A 17,930-nucleotide genomic window follows, 5' to 3' on the forward strand; every position below is an offset into this window, starting at 1 on the left:
CTTCTGGTCTATTATGATGAAGCTTGGATCTCTGGCTTATTCTATTCACCCGTTTTTTCCAATGTGAAGCACAAGGTGAGCATATTCTCGTACTGGCATATGGCTTTTCGTTGCAATTCCATCCATGTTAGGCTATATAGAACACCGTTGGGTAACAAGATTGAAGGCAGTGGCCATGGGGGAAAAGTGGCGGAATAACAAAACCAAAGGACTCCAGCATATCACGTAAGTTTTAAGTAGAAGTGCGTCTTATAAGAAACCCGCTGAATTAATGTCACATTTCTAACGTGACGACAATTTACATTATTATATTGCAATGCTCAGAATAAATTTCGTTAAGTAACAATTGTTGGTGGAACACTGGAAATGATTTCTTGTATTTTTTCTCTTATCATAAGTTATGTTTAATGTTATGTTGACTATTTGATAATTTGTATTATTCTATATTATCGTTGATTACTTCAAACTGTGCTTTGCATGCATTTTTATTTTTCCTTGTGTAGTTATACTATGATCAGAAATAGTAAAGTAAACAACGCTCTTCATCAAATTAATTCAAAATAACAGAATAATCATTTTGTTTCTTCCTATGTCAAATAATAATTTAATTGTTTAATCATTATGATTAGTGATGAAAGTAAATAATGTAGCCGCGGTTGGCCAGTGTTTTTGCTACTTCGTTGATTGAGATATTTTTTTGTTGCTTTTTTATTTTTTTTATTTGCATATATTTGTATAAATTTTGTTTTTATTAGTTTGTTAATAATAATGACGATAATAAGAGGAATAGCGTAATATTTACACAGGGTAGTCTTTCACTTCTAAAGTTATTCAGAGATTATTGCTTAAGGTACGGGTTTTAAGACTCAAATATAAGTTGCAATTGTTATATTTATATATGTATATTATTCAGCAATGTTTACTTTCACTTCCCCATGCATCAATTTACCATGGTGATGTACATGAAATCTATTCACAGTGTCGAATACTCGACGTAAATCGAGAAAGATCAGTCCATTCATTTTCTTATTGTCGACGCTGCGAGACCATGCATGTATCAAGAAGAGCTGGTTCACACGAGTGATTTGTTCTAAAACCAAACTTGCTCGAGCGATCTTCTGCAAAGAAAGGACACGAGTTATGAAAGGACTGCCTTTTCTATTACTTTTTATATACCCAGGCAAGATCTGTCGCCCGATATAGAGATTGGTTGAACACGGCCAATTTTCCAGGCGTCGGGGAAGGAAGACGTTTCAATTGATAAATCCAAAATGTATACAAGGGATTTATAAAAATTTGTATTTTACACATTTTTTTAAGAGTCTAGTAGATATACCATGACCTTTTTTTTTTTAACTCCAGATTTGTTTATTTCGGGAATCACAAACCCAGAGTAAATTAACGGTATCTCTAAAACATCGTTATCATGTAATTCTTCATTAGCTGCATCCACGTCATGCTTATGAGGTGCTTAATTAAGCAGAATTTGTTCGTAGTCTGATTCAGACACTTTTACATTTTTCAAGCAGACTCAACAAAGTAATCATTTAAGTATATTGCAACTTCAGCTGCATCAGATATAATACTTTGACTTACTTCAAGGCATACTTTGTTATTTTTTATTATTTTTTTTTCACAAATGCACCGGAATTTCCAGCGTTATTATTAATATGTAACTTTTTTATAAACTCGCTTTTTGCTTCTTTGATTTTGTGAGTAATAATATTTCGCAGACGCCTATATGCAGTCCACATCGCTTGACTGTTCAAAGTTGTAGCTCTCTTGTGCAAAAGGTCACGAGTTTTCATTTAAGAAATTAAGTCTCCTGTGACTCATGGATATGGATTAATACGAATGCGTTTTCTCTGAAACGGGGCATAATCGTTACATACTATACAACAGGTACAAAGAATAATCCTGATTTCCAAATCACTTCGGGTGGAAAGGTAAACATAATTAAAACTTAATAAATGCAAAAGGGACAGGGAAGAAATACATGATAAAGCAACAATCGGAAGAAGATAAACAGTGTCGAAAATTAACTCACAAAAAGTTAGGCCTATTCCTTCCAGCATTAAAACAGGGGTCGTGAATTTCCCCGCAAAACTCTGAATCTGGAAGTCGAAAGACCCTCGATCGCCCCCTCCTCCCAGACAAATTAATATAGTCGGGAGGGAAATGGAAAGAAGAAAGAATGAAAATTATATTGAGAAAGAGAGAGAAAAAAGAAGAGTTTAGGGAGATCGGTTTCGATGAAAGGTATGTAGATCAAAGAGGAAATAGGGTAAAGGGCCAGTGCCCCTAAATAAAACGAAAAAGAATGTTCAAGGAAATTTTGAAATATGTCAGATCTTTGGATACTTAGTTTAAGCATACATTTTATCAGGTATTAGCTTGACCCATGAATTTCATGCACATTGATCATTAATATCCAATTGTCAGATTTATAGGGAAAGCCATTTTGGCCCCCACCAGCTAGGTTAAAACGTCGTGAAAAAAAATAAAATATAGTTAAATTTGTATTTGAAATTGTTTTTAAAGGGATGGTCCGGGCTGAAAGTATTTATAACTTAACAAATAGAGAAGAATTCACTGAGAAAAATGCCGAAAATTTCATCAAAATCGGATAACAAATAACAAAGTTATTGAATTTGAAAGTTTAGCAATATTTTGTGAAAACAGTCGTCATGAATATTCATTAGGTGGGCTGATGATGTCACATCTCCACTTGTTCTTTTGTATTTTATTATATGAAATTAGGTTTATTCAAATTTTTTCCTCCAAGAACAAGAAAAATTGAATTGACAATTGATTTAGTGCATTTGATATTTATTGCTGCAACTTATTTCATTATAAAAGAGATATATTATTCACACAAGTATGAAATAATGAAAAAATTATGATTTTATGTAATAACATAAGAAAACGGAAAGTGGATATGTGACATCATCAGCCCATCTAATGAATATTCATGACGACTGTTTTCACAAAATATTGCTAAACTTTAAACTTCAATAACTTTATTATTTGTTATCCGATTTTGATGAAATTTTCAGCATTTTGCTCAGTGAATTCTACTCTATGTATTAAGATATGAATATTTTCAGCCCGGACCATCCCTTTAAAACACCTTAAAGTGGTATTCATTGGCTTCACTATCTCACGCCCCCTGCCTACCCCCAAACACACACACTTTTAAAAACGTTAACTTGAACCAAATACTGAGTGAAATCATATTGTATATCTTATCTGTGACTGAAGTCCTGCATGAAGCAAATACCGCTGTGACATTATGCGTTAGAAATTTGCTGCGACATTATGCGTTGCGACCAGTGGCGGACCTTGACCCGAAGGAGACAAAGCATTGGAGGGGCACAGCATTGTTCACAAACAATACAGTGCCCCTCCAATGCTTTGTCTCTTCCGGTTTACGACATTATGCGTGTTGGACGCTCTTCGTAATCTCAGACATTATTGGATGTACGCCATCTCACGACAGGGGTGTCGAGTCGATTTTCCCAATTGTCGATGTATGACCAATTTCTCTGTTTGGCCAGTAGTTTCAGCGAACTGTTGACGTCATCAACCTTATTTCGAGTTTCCGAGCTCTCATTGCGCCAATGAATGATTGATGAGGTAGAGACAAACTCGAAATTATGGCGTTTCTTTAATTCTTCGATCAGTGAGGTGTGCTTGGCAACAATTTCACTGGAGTTATAGATCATGACATTGTTTGTTCCAAGGTTAAAAATAACCTCAATAGGCAGTGGCGTAACTCCGGGGGGAGGGGGGGGGGGGCACGGGTGGGGGCATGTGCACCGCCCCCCCCCCCCCCCAAAAAAAAAAGGGGGGAAGGAGAAAGAGAGGGAGAAACAGAAGCGTAGTGGGGGAGAAGAAATCATTGTATATCATATTATATTAAGTTATTATTATATATTATCATAAGAAACAGTTTTGTTCATAACTTTATGGAACTTAATTTGCTTTATAAGGCCTATGTGTACATCATTCCTGGTGCTCGCATTGCCTGTATAATTATATATATAATCCTGTAAAAACCCCGTGTTCAAGTCAATATACACCAAATAATTATATTTCCTCGCAGGTGGAAATATAACTGTTTTGTAGTGACGTATGCTTCTTTTTCATGACTACTTAACATGATTGCCCTTTTTTTCAGGTATGAGTATAAAACATTTCCAGTCTGTATTTACGTTCGCATTAGTGGATTGGTGATATGTGTTTGCCCTTCATGAATTCCTAAAAACAGTCATTAAAATGTCCCTTTTTCTGGTCTGAAAAGCAAAAACTTTCAGCTCGCGCTTTGCGCTCCCATCATTTGGTTAGTGAAATAGGTACGTAGGGTCTTAGTAAATTCCTACAAGCAAGCCTAGAAATGCCCCTCTTCAGATCTGACTTTTAACACATTTCAGCTCGCGCTTCGCGCTTGCAATATTTGATTAGCAAGATACGTATCATGTTCATAATAACAATGACTACAAACAGTATTTAATGTGCTTAGGTGTAATTCTAACATAATCAGCAAGCGTTTGGCGCTCGCATTAGATGACTATGGTGACAAATGTATGCTCTTAGCATGAATTCCTAAAAAATGTCCATGTTTGGGGTCAATATATACACAAATTTTAGCTCGCGCTTCGCGCTCGCATTGTCCTTTTTCTGGTGAGACACGTACGTATCATGAATACAACAATTTTCTTATAATATATATTTTTTTCAGTCTGAATATCAAAAATTTTCAGCTCGCGCTTGCATTATTTGTTTAGCAAGATACATATCTGTTTAATTGCACAGTCCTTAAATGTCTCTATTAGGTCAGTATACCTGTCAATTGAACGCACTTCGCGCTCCCACTAAGTAACACACAATTTTTGCTGGTGCCCCCCCCCCCCCCATGCCGTGACCCACGGTACGCCACTGCCATTAGATTTACTGATTTGAACGAAATCAGATACTCTGTCATACGCATCTTCAAGCTTAGCGTCTGGAAGGGTCCTACATCGCATAATGTCGCAGCAACGCAATAATGTCACACTAACGCACAATGTCACAGGAAATAACATCATGCGATGACCATTCAACGCATAATGTCACAGTCAACGCATAATGTCGTAGCTTTTTCTACTCACGCATAACGTCGCAAGTCTTAACGCGTTATGTCGCAGCAGTGTTCGTTTCCGGACTCGAGTAAAATATAAGACATAAAATATGTTAATTCAATACTGCCCTCCAGGGGCGGCGGTCCCGGAGGTCGGGGGCACAGTCCCCCCCCCCCTTTAGAAGCACTGAAAAGGTGCCCTTTTACGCAAGAAAAATGCCCCCTCACGAACTTGCACAGTACCCCTTCCATCAGAAGAGGGCCCATTTTTATTTTTTAGTTTCCAAGTGCCCTTTCTCGTATAAGTGCCATTTTCCCCAAAGAATAACCACTCATGGACGTGTTCTTTGCCCTTTTCACCCGACAAGGGCCCGTTGTATGTGTTAGCATATGCCATATATCGTATCAGTTCCAATTTTTTTCCAAAAAAATCCCCCTATTGATTGTGTTCTGTGCCCCTTCCACCTGAGAAGGACCCGTTTTATGTCTAAGCAAGTGCCCTTTTGCCATCTTATAGGTCCCCTTTCTCGTATCAGTAACCATTTTTACCTCAGCAAAGTGCCCCCACGAACGTGTTCTGTGCCCCTTTCACCCAAGAAGGACCTTTTTATGTGCTAACGAGTGCTCATTTGCCTTCTCATGGGGGCATGTTCTTCATATCAGTTAATTTGTCCTGAAAAAAAAACTCTCTTTCCGTGCCCGATGAGCGCCCGGTTTTTGAAAACTCAATTTTTTTTACGGCAGATTTTCTCAAAATTTACCCAAAAATATGCACAAATCCAACAATTTCACTTTGCTTTAACAAAATGCAAAAGCGACTCGATGATAAGCTCGGTCGTTTCGCTCCCTCGCTTTCGATATATTTGCAAAAAAAATTACGCGTGCTGTCCCCCAGCGAAAAATTTCTGCATAAGGCCATGTTTAAGATATTCCCTGTGCCAACCCCCCCCCCACTTCGCCGCCCCTGCTGCCCCCCCCCCCTTGCATCCACGCCTGTCCCACGAAACACACACAAAAAAAAAACGTTCAGATGACAGAACTTGAACAAATTACTGAGTAAAAACATATCTTATCTTATCTTTCATATCCCTGATGTGAACTCATGACTGGGATAAAATTCCCTCACTTCACTGCCCGCACCTGCAAAGCCATTTTAACACGTCTAAAACCGCAGATACTTACTTGTGCGACCAAGCAAATTTTCCATTCGAGGAATTTTCAAACGGTTTAACTTAATTTGAAAATCCGCACAACTATTACGCAAGAACACTATTTTCGCTGACTCAAAATAGGTTCGAAATATTAATTGGTCCCAGATATTTGCTTCCTTATCAAAGGTAGCAGGAATACCATAACTCCAAGCAAAACAAGACAACAAAGACAATGCTTTAGGTAGCTGGGGCAGGGAATACTTCTTTCTTCTACATAATTATGTCGAATCTTTTTCAATTCATGACTTTCACTATAATCTGCCTATGTATAGCGCTTTCAAAAAGGGGCACTTATCATAATCGCCAAGGAATGTAAGCAACCTATTGATGCGTCACTCACAATGAATGACAAATAAAAAACAAAACAAAACAAACTTAATTAGGGAGGAGTATTCTTAAGGCCTGTATATATATATATTTTAAGCGTTTTTGCAACTCTTTCAAAGTTATTATGTTCGGCCTCCTCTAAATAGTCACACATGTCTATTTAATAATAACAATTTTATGATAGCGCATATCAACATTTTGTAAATTACAACTTATAACAGGAAAACGAATCAGATTCTGATCTCGTTGGGAGCAACACAAAAATAAAATTGATGGTCTATGATCCGAGCTGAGCATCTTGGTCGATCTCCAGATGGAAATCACACCAGGCATTGGTTTCGCTGTCACAGCGATATCTATGATGGCTTGTTTCTTACTGAACGTCCTCGTCGACAACCTACCCATACCATCGAAGTATGCAGATAGATCCCAGCGACATAAATGGAGAAATGTAGTCGTTTCAACTATCCACGCAGTATCAGGCACCATTGGTGGATTCGTGAGGTATGCTATAATATCCTTTCATTCTTTTTTTCTTAAAGGGGAAGTTCACCCTGACAAAAATGTAATTGTAAAAATAGCAACAAATAAAAAAATAATGAGAAACATTGCCGAAGGTTTGAGGAAAATCCATCAAAGAATTACAAAGTTATAAGAATCTTAATTATTTGATTTGTGATGTCATATGCGGGCAGCTTTCCGACGTATCGAATGGTAAACAAATCAATGAAATGTCATTTTCTCTGAAAATTGAAAATAGTTTTCCTGGGCATTCAGTATTAAAAAATCAATAGTTTACACCCGTCCCTAAAAAGAAAACAAAAATAAGTCATCACGAACCATTAAAAAAAAATGAAATTTATGCATTTCATGGGGCAGCTGCTCGTTTACGACGTCACAATCCAAAACTTAAAATTCTGATAACTTCCTTAATCTTTAATGGATTTTTCCTCAAACCTTCACCAATATTTTTTATCATTTTTTCTGCTATTTTTACAACAAACTCTTCCTTCAGGGTTCTTTCCCCCAATTAATATGCAGATTCGCTATATTGCACTGGCGTACAGATGGGGGTGCTTTGGTGCTCTTGCCCCCCCCCCCCAAACAAAAAAAATGCACGATCAATAAAGGAAAAAGAGAAAAGGAAACGGATAAGAATGTAATGTGATATTTTTTTAATGAATATTATGTCAAACTCTCACAAACTTTGTTTTTTGTATTAAAAATGTCAAAATTTTTACTCGCTCGCGACTTTTTACTAATTTTACACGATACGCAGTATTGAGCCCCCTCAATTTTTTTTTGGCTCATTATGCCACTACTATATTGTAATCCTAAAATGTGTGTTTCTTTAGATCGTTTTTTTTCTATAAATTTATACAACATCGGTGTTGGAATGCCTCGCTGCTCGGCCTTGGCCCTCAGACGCCTTTAATGCCTATTTTTTCGATGAGTTGTCCTTGGACTTTCATACGCTGGCCTTAGCTTTAGGATATGAAGCCTTGCATACAAACATGTATATATTTTTATATTAAATATGAATAATATATACATTTTGTGCAAGGCTTCAAATATTAGAAATAAAAGCAATCATGATACTGTATCTATACCAAGCTAAATAAGTAACAGTAGTGTAAACATGTCTGCATATTATAATTTATTTAGCCTACACATGATGTTGATTTCATGTTCAGATCTTCATGCAATCTTGACCATTTTCAGAACTCAGGCATATTTTTGTTAAGGGGGTGGGGCGAAGCCAAAAAATGCACTTATATGTCAAAAGAGGCATTTTGGTGCAAATTGATTTTTAACGTGAGATTATCATCTGCGTGAAGTAATTGTGTGTTTTGTAGTAATAAAACTAAGCAAGCCTTTATGAAGTGAATTATTATTGATAACGTATATAATTAGGCTTTATTTTTTCCGCGAGAGAGCGTCGCGAGCTCGGAGCGTTTCGGGAAAAAAAAAAATCGATTCTGAATTTGTAAAACTCGCTTTTTGGTCAATTATGGCACCAATTTACTGTTAAAAAGTGCAGTTGCGAGATGTTGCGAGCGCGATTCGCAAGCTCAGACTTTTGGACAGTTCTAATAAGACTTGAGAATAAAAAACATTTCGAGCAGTTTTTGTAATTATGAAAAAGATGTGTATCCTACTAAAGAATACACAGTTAGTGACTTACGAAAAGGAAACATACGAAAAGGATACATATCTTACCAATTGAATAATCCGATCGCGAAGCGCGAGCTGAAAATTTGTGATATTCCAAGCTGAAAACTGGGCATTCTAACTTTCTAAGTATTTTTGTAACCATGGACAGGATGAGTACCTTACTAAACAATAATTGGTACGAGCGCGAAGCGTGCGCCAATAATTTTGTGATTTTCTAACCTAAAATGTATTCTGTTTAATTAAAAAAAGGGGTATTTCATTTTTTTGAAAAAGTTCACATTCATTTCGAAAAAAAAGCGCATTTTCCATTTTAAAGAAAATAAAAGGGCAGTTTTTTTTTTCTACGGGGAATGGGGGGGGGGGGGTGCCCCTGCCCCCCTGTCACAACTTCAAATGATCGCGATCAACTTTCTGACTTTATTTTTCAGTATATACTTTGCCCCAGAGTTACTAAAGGACCATATGAATGTTCCCTCATCCATTATGCTGCTGTCTATGGCAATCAGTAATGGTGAGTATTACATCTTTAAAGGGGTACTCTAGACTAAAAATATTTTTTTGAATAAGTAGAGTAAAATTCACTGAGTAAAAAGCCGGGGGAAAAACATCAAAACCTGATAACAAAGTTATAGACTTCAACAAATCATAATTTTTTGTGAAAACAGTAAACACACATTATCATGAATGTTCATTAGAAGAGCTGATGATGTCATGTCCCAACATTCCCTTTTTTTATGTAATTACATGAAGTCATATTTAGTTCATATTTTCATACATGTGTGTATGATATGTCTACCTTATAGTAAATATAATTGTAGCAATTGATATATAATGCATTTAATTGGTTTTCTTTCAAATCTTTTTAAATCTTGGAGGACAAAATATAATAAAATAACATTATTGGGAATGACATTCTCAATTTTTGCTTTTTTGAATATTCAAGAAGACATGCATAGAACCGTTGTGCCGAAATAATGCACATCTTTAAAATGTCATAACTTATTTTCTGTTCTTATTATAATAAATTGAAATGAATAAGAAAATTTACAAATGATTATTAGGTGATTGCAAATCACATAAACACAATTTAGTTACACAAAAAAGACAAAATGATAACCATAATAATAAAAAACCCTACCCACTTATCCTCCCCCATCCCCCCAAAAAGGAATATGGCAAAGTGATGACTTAATATCAGTGTTATCTAAACAAAGATATGTGATTTGGTAAATAAAGTAGACAAAACAAAATATACAAGCTATGATTATAAAATGGTTTCCCAAAAACTATTGATAGGATTAAAACACACAACTTGTTATCCATGACGACATAATTATGTAGGTTTTAAAACGAACAAGTACATGTATATCAAGGAAACTGAGATACAAGTTGCATGAAAAAATGGGAACTGATGTCTACAACCATATAACCAATATAGTGCAGTATAATTATTTTAAAAAATGGGGCACTAAGCCTGTTATACAAAATATACATTGTTAGTTATCATGTAACCTGTTGACATTTTTGAAAACCAAAAATTATAAGGTGAATCGCCACTTCTTAAAGTGAGCGGGCAACTTATTTTGTTCACAGCTATCAAATATTCCAAGTCCTGTTGTTTTTTAACAAATGTGTTAAAAAGAGCAAAACTTGGAGGATTATTCTTAAATTTACATGTATGAATATAATACTTCAAAAGTAAGAAAAGGTATGAAATGAACTTATCAGCTGGGAGTCCGAACATTTTTTCAAAATTAGAACCATTTATTTGAACATTATTTTGGGAATTTTTCGTTAAAAGGGATTGCCAAATAGGAATTACCCTTTCACATTCGCAAAACAGGTGGACTATTGTTTCCTCACTTTTATCACAGAAAACACAATTGGGTGAATCCTTAGATTTAATCTTATATAAAAAAAAATCATTTAATGCTATGGCTTTATGAAAAATCTTAAAATCGAATGATCTTAATTTAGTATCAATGGTACAGAAAAATGTTGTGTAATGTACCTTTTCCCAATCGATAGATACTGGTATTGGTAAACGTTCATCCCAATAAGTGTATCTTTTGTCAGGTGTGTGTGATCCCCTAAATAAAATGTATGAATTTCTAGGGACTTTTTTATATAACTCAACAATTCATGTACAATTGTTTCATGAACACCAAAAATATCAGGGTCAAAACTCACCAACCATTCTTCCGGGGTGCACTTAATTAAAAAAAATATATTTCCTTCTGGCTGTTTGGGGGATTCCAAAATCTAACACAAGCTCTTCAAAGAGTTTGTGACCTAAAAGAGGAGGATTAAATAAGTCTGACATCATTAAGACATTTCTCTCATGCCACATTGGATAATTAAGATATTGTTTAGTTTTTGAACGAATGAATTGTTATACCACAGAAGTTGACAACCACTCAAATCTGAAAATTTGTTACCATAAAATTCGACAGCAGCTTTCTCCCTAAATAAATACCACATTCTCAATGCTTCAGATAATTGTATATTACCAAGACTGTTTAAAATGCTCTCAGGAGCATGAGATTTCCACAAAATTTGAATATTGTGATTACATTTTTATAAAAAGGCTACTTCAATCTTTTTTCCATGGAGCATCAAAATTATCATCCAATAAGTGTTTTACCCAGACCATATTTTGAGCACGTGCAAAAGAAAAAGGGTTAATAAGTCCAGCCTGAGTATAATCATTACACATTATCTTACGTTGAACTCTATCCTTGCCTCCATTCCAAATAAATTTAAAAAATAATTTATTTAATTCTTTAAAAAAGGCTCTGGGTAATTTAACAGAAAGAACAGAAAAAAGATAGATTAACTGTGGCAAATTAGAGTTTTGACAACACCGATTCTACCAATTACAGAAAGATTTCTAGTTTGCCAGCAGTTTAAAGTTTGCTCCATTTTTTTTTCTTTATAATTTAACTCATAAATTTGTACAACATTGAGAGATAAAACTACCCCTAAACATTTAAATTTTGAAGCCTTCCAAGAAACACCACGGCTTATGTAAGGGAAGTGTTGATAACCCTTCTTATAACCTATCCATATTGCTTCAGTTTTGCTAAAATTAATTTTGCAACCAGAAAAACGACAAAATTTCTGCAAGGTTTCAAAAAGCTCAAAAAAAGAATTATCAGAACCATTACAAAAACATACTTTGTTATTTCTTGTCCAATTCTAATCAAATTGTCTTTGTTTCGTTTGTTTTATTTTTCTTTATCAGTTCAAGCCATATTATTTTCTGCCCGCTGGAGTAGCCTTTTATGTAACATTTTTAATGGATTTACACGCACACGCCCATATGTAGCCTATATATGTTATGAAATACAAGATGTCATCACAATTGGAGTGGCTGCTGGCATATGACGTCATAAAGTAAACGTGGTCGATTTACATACATGTATATCCATGCTTTTTTCCTGACCTATTGGTTCTTTGATGCCTTGTAAAATGATAAAAGTTTTTATCAATGCCGATTTTCAATAATTCAAATTCGATTCAAATATTTTCAACTTTAATTCTGTTTATCCGTAATCATGATCAAGGTAACAAGATCATGTTTTTTCTATTTTTTCCACATACGCTATTTGATCACAGTCGCCAATAATGTGCAACCCTTTAAAAACATGAATATCGGAATAGATATATATGGATGGATATTTATTCAAACCATTAACTTTATTATTCAAAATCTCAGTGAATGAATCCATGAATAGATGAAGAAACAAGTAAAAGGGTTAACAGACGTGTGGTATTGGTAGTTTCAATAGAATAACAAACTATTGCCCCCCTCCCATTATTTTCATACCCCTGATACAGGATACTATATTTATGACTTCATCGATCTTGCAAGGAACACGAAGCTGAACAATTTTCTTCCATTAATGTTGCATCATACTGCGGTAAGTACACCGACAAAAACACCGGTGTCAATCAATTTAAACCAGTTTGGTGTCGACATACAAACATATATCAGGAAAGTGTTGAACATATTGAAACAACACCATTTGAAAAGCGGACCGATGTTGTTTTTATCACTGAGTGGTGCTGCTTAAAACGTATTCTGCGTTAGCCTATAAAGCGAGAGTGGTGCTCTTGTAAGATCTATCTGGTCTGTCTGCATGAATAAAAGGAAATCAATTGTGTTCTAATACATATATATTAGAAAACGATTAATTTACTTTTATTCATTTAGACAGACAGTGAAATAAATGATTATACGCGTCCATACGAAATATAAAACTTAGGCTTCACTTGATGCTTTTGTTATCAATGTTATCGTTGTCAAGTCGTGATCAAAAGGCTTTTATTATAATTCCCTCAATATTATTTACACATTTACACTCCTTAAACTAAGAAATGATAAGTCATTTTCATTTCTTTTATGAAAAGTGAATTCATGTTCAGGTCAGTTCAGCTCTTTAGCGTATGATTCAGAGTACTGTTAACATGGACCTACCAGTAGTTCCATGCTTTCAGCGATTAAAGCGTATGAAATACATGATGCTTATGATCGGACCAAAGCAATACATATTATTTCTGATTTGTATTTTACTGCTTGCAGCGTTCATCTTAAATTTCTCTAAATATTACCCAAAATTCACAAACTAAGGTGAATGAAGTTCAATATTGATTGTTTATAATATTAGCAATATCATGTACTGATAAATTGTATTTAAATACCTGTTGTTAATCGCTTGCATGCTTGAATTATCTTTCTATTCAGTGGTTCAACTATAAGGTAACTGAAGAGTCAAATGAATCCCTCTACATGCGCATACTTTATTAATAGAACAATGCCAAGAAATTAGAGTTGGTTTATTTCTTTTTCTTTGATAAAGCGTACAATATACATATATTGCAATTGTGGTACTTTTGCGATGACATGATAATATACACATCGTCTTGATTAATTCTACCCTTGCTTAACTTGATATAAGTTTTCTGGATTTTAATTTCTCCTGCAAATATTGACCTTCTTTGCCCATTCTGCAGTCCATTAGTTTTGTAAGTTGGGTGTTAGTGAGAAGGAAACTGATCGGTCTCATTGCCATCTCGTCATGCATGGAGCTCAACGGTATCTTCCTCCATCTTCGCCACATCCTCCTCATGTGTGGCTACACGAAAGACGACATCGTCTTCCGAGTCAACAACGTTTTCAACGTCGTCACATATTTCGTGCTTCGCCTGGGTATATTTGCGTACGACACGTTGTGGTTGTGCTGGAATTGGAATGATGTCGGTTTGTTTCTTCCATCAATGGCTGCGACATTGCTCGGTTTGAACATTGCTTTATTTATTCGACTCATCAGAAGTGATTATGTGAAGAAATCTGCCAAGCCAATGCCAAACGATATCATGGCCGGTTAATAGAATTGGCTTCCATGCAGGAAATAGTTTACTCAACCAAGCTTCTATTTACGATATGGTTAATGCAGTACTATTTTTGTCATTATTAACATTGGAGTTTGCATCATGATCGTATCGGCAAGTAATGCAAAAAGTGTGAGATTTAGTTTTTGTACTTAGAATAATACATATTATGGACGGAAAAGTACGGATCCCCGATGTAAGGATGGATGCACACATGTTTTGTACATAAAAAAGAGATAGACTATTACTCCTAAATTGACCCTGTTTTTCTTCTCTACAAAATAAATGGCAAGCCTACTGGTGTCTCACGAAGGGAGTCCTCTTTTCATTCGCGCTTCCAAAAGAGGGTACACATGTAAGTGGCATTTGTATACAACTTTGGACAAAGGGGCACGCCCCAATGCCCCCCCCCCCCACTCCTATGTACATATGCGCTCTTAATTGATACGGACATCGGATAAATCTCCTATGTCTTAAATGCTTGACCATGCATACTTGCTAAAATGATGAGACTCATTGCTTGTTTTTTTTTTTTTTTTTGCTTCCATGTACTCTGTACCATTCATGTGATGAATATGGATACCTACTGATTTTTTATGAGCATTTTCGAACTAAAATTCACACTCAAACTCTGAATTATTTTTGTAGGGAAATAATCAGATTAAAGAGTTCAGATGTTTAATCTCATCCTGCTTAGTAGGATTTTATTCATTAAAACGCTCGTCATTCCACAAAAGAGTCTCATTAATCTCGCGATTTTGTGAAATATATTCAAACCAAATATATATATAGGATGACAAAAGCAATCTTTTTTTCATTTTATACTTAAAGGTCAAGTCCACCCCAGAAAAATATTGATTTGAATCAATAGAGAAAAAAAATCTAACAAGCATAATGCTGAAATTTTCTTCAAAATCGGATGTAAAATAAGAAAGTTGTGACATTTTAAAGTTTCGCTTATTTTCTCAAAAGAGTTATATGCACAACTCAGTGATATGCAAATGAGAGAGCCGATGATGTCCATCAGTCCCATCACTCACTATTTTTTTATTGTTTGAATTCAACAATATTTCAATTTCTACGTAATAAAGAGTAAATGCAAAACTTGAATGAACCACATAATGTAAGCAATGTTTAATTCAACATGTTCAGGGAGGAATAAAACTCAGTTTCACATGGCAAGGTGGAGAAAATAAGAATTATTCATATTCCATATAATAGAATACAAAAGAAACAATGAGTGGGTGACGTCATCAGTCCTCTCATTTGCTTACCGACCAGGATGTGCATATAACTGTTGTGTGAAATTAAGCGAAATACCAAAATGTCATAACTTTCTTGTTTTACTTCCGATTTCGATGAAATTTTCAGTATTGTGCTTGTTGGCTTTTTCTCTTTTTATTCAAAACAACTTTTTTGTTGGGGTGCACTTAAACCTTAAAAGCTAGTTGTTGATAGAGATTTATTTAATCTGGAATTTCGTTCCATATTTTGGGGCCAGTATACCTAATGTTGCATGTGTTGGAAGATTATTTTTGTATATTATGTTCGGGAATGAATATTTGATTATTTGAGCGGGTATCAAAATGATGAATGTCTGAAACATGCGTATATTACGATTCACGATTTTTTTTGGAAGAATTTTGAGAACTTAAACACCTTTAGAGAAAATTACATCGTTGAAATTTGTTGATGTCGTCTAATTTCACAAATTTTTGGGAATGAAACGAAATTTTAATATTTGCTAGTGGTAACTTGTCGTCTGGAGAAATAATACATTGGCAATTTTATTTTGAAGGGAAAATAATTGTTATGACGGGATTGGTATGTGTTAGCCCAGACCAAATTACAATGATAAAAATATGGCAAGATTAGAGAGCAATATAATGTACGCAATACAGTTTTAGGCAAGTAAAAACTTAGGCGATATATTATTAATTTTTTTTTTGCAACTTTGTTCTCAGTTTCATTAATTTACTATCAATGATAACGCCAAGAAACCTAGCACTTTCAACTCTGGGAATGATTTGGTTGTTAAGCTTAACGAATACAAGATTGAAATCAATATGTCTTGTAGAGTTACGGAATATAATGTAATTGCATTTTTATAGTTAATAGCTTGTATACACAAAGCCATTTACAAACATTTGTTAGTTCAGTATTTACAGTTTCACACAAGTGATAAAGATTTTTATCAGAATAAACAATATTTATATTGTTGGCGTACATGAGAAAGGAAACGAGATTTGACGAACGATAAATGTCATTGATAAATAAAATAAACAAAAGTGGGCCAAGTAATGACCCTTGTGGTACTCCACACTCAGTTGCCCTAAATTCAGAATGAACAGAGTTATAAATGATGCATTGTTTACGATTTGAGAGGTAACTAGAAAAAGGGTTGAATGCATTTCCACGAATACCATGATAGTTATTCAGTTTTGATAAAAGTATATTATGATGAATTGTGTCAAACGCTTTTGACAAGTCAATAAATATCCCTATTGCGAATGAGCTTTTTCTCAAAGTAGTCATTTATGGTATTTGTTAAGTCGAGAAGAGGCAAATGTTGAGTGGTCAATACGAAATCCGTATTGAGATTCAAAAAGACACTTGATATTCTAAAAAAATATAGGTCTTTTGATAAATAATCTTTTCCAATATTAAAAAAAGCACTGATATGGGCCTATATTACTGATCTGCTCTTTGTCACCAGTTTCTAAAAATTGGAGAAACTCGTGCAATTTTCATTTTATCAGGAAATACCCCAGAGGTTAACGATAAATTAAATATATGGCATAAAGATTCGATAATTAATTCGATTACAAGTTTAACACTCTGAGGTAAGCATTCGTCAAGACCCGGGGCCTTGCTGTTATCGAAACACATGCCAGTTTTACAAATTTCATGTTGGCTGACCGGATTTAAAAAAAAAAAGATTTTGAATTTGGTTCAGATAGATAAGTTCTGAATCTGTATTATTTTGAGGAGTGATGTCTGCTAAATTTGGGCCTATTTCAAGGAAAAGATTAATAAAAGTATTTGCTATTTGGAACGGGTCTGACGATAGACCGACACAAACAATGGTGTTGGAGGTTGATTTTTTTTTATTTTTTTTTATTGATTTGATAATTTGCCACGGTTTATAAAGTTGTAATATTCTTCAAATTTAGATTTATGATATTTTTTTAGCCTGCCGTTTCAAACAGTTGACGTGTTAAAGAGAATCTTTGTATTTAATTTCGTTTCTAACTTTTGGTTTATAGATATATTTTTATAAAGATTGTTTATATGTCGAATAGATCGAAGCAATCCATCGGTCATCCAGCACTTGAACAGTTCAATTTAATGGAAAGTTGTTATTTCAAAGTGTAGTAAATCTGTAATTTGTAAACAAATTTTCGACATTACTCCTATGTGTTTTAGACCGCATGCTCGATCTGTGATGAAAAAGGAGTAATGCGGAAAATTTGCTTACAAATTATAATTTCCTCCTATTAAAGCCTCTTTGTAGTAAATCTGGTTATGAATATGTCATATGATTGATTGGCATCCTGCATATTAGATATTTCATCCCAATTTCGTTTTTAAATTTCGCAATATTTTGTGCTGTAAAAGACTATAATTTAATTTTACTACCATTCATGAAGATTTCATTAAATATTGGTAAGTGATCTGACACGTCAGAGTCTTATTACACTCTA

General features: G+C 34.6%; 1 protein-coding gene across 1 annotated transcript; it reads left to right on the forward strand.

Annotated features, from left to right (window-relative positions):
• The first annotated feature begins 10 nt into the window (after positions 1–10).
• On the forward strand, positions 11–17,930 carry LOC135157592 (TLC domain-containing protein 2-like). The gene is made up of 5 exons (XM_064113846.1): positions 11–225; positions 6,879–7,161; positions 9,261–9,343; positions 12,673–12,755; positions 13,849–17,930. The coding sequence occupies exons 2-5, from the start codon at positions 6,971–6,973 to the stop codon at positions 14,221–14,223; spliced, it is 732 nt and encodes a 243-aa protein (XP_063969916.1). The 5' UTR covers positions 11–225; positions 6,879–6,970; the 3' UTR covers positions 14,224–17,930.

Source organism: Lytechinus pictus, chromosome 2 (assembly GCF_037042905.1).
Source record: "Lytechinus pictus isolate F3 Inbred chromosome 2, Lp3.0, whole genome shotgun sequence".
Lineage (NCBI taxonomy): Eukaryota > Metazoa > Echinodermata > Echinoidea > Temnopleuroida > Toxopneustidae > Lytechinus > Lytechinus pictus.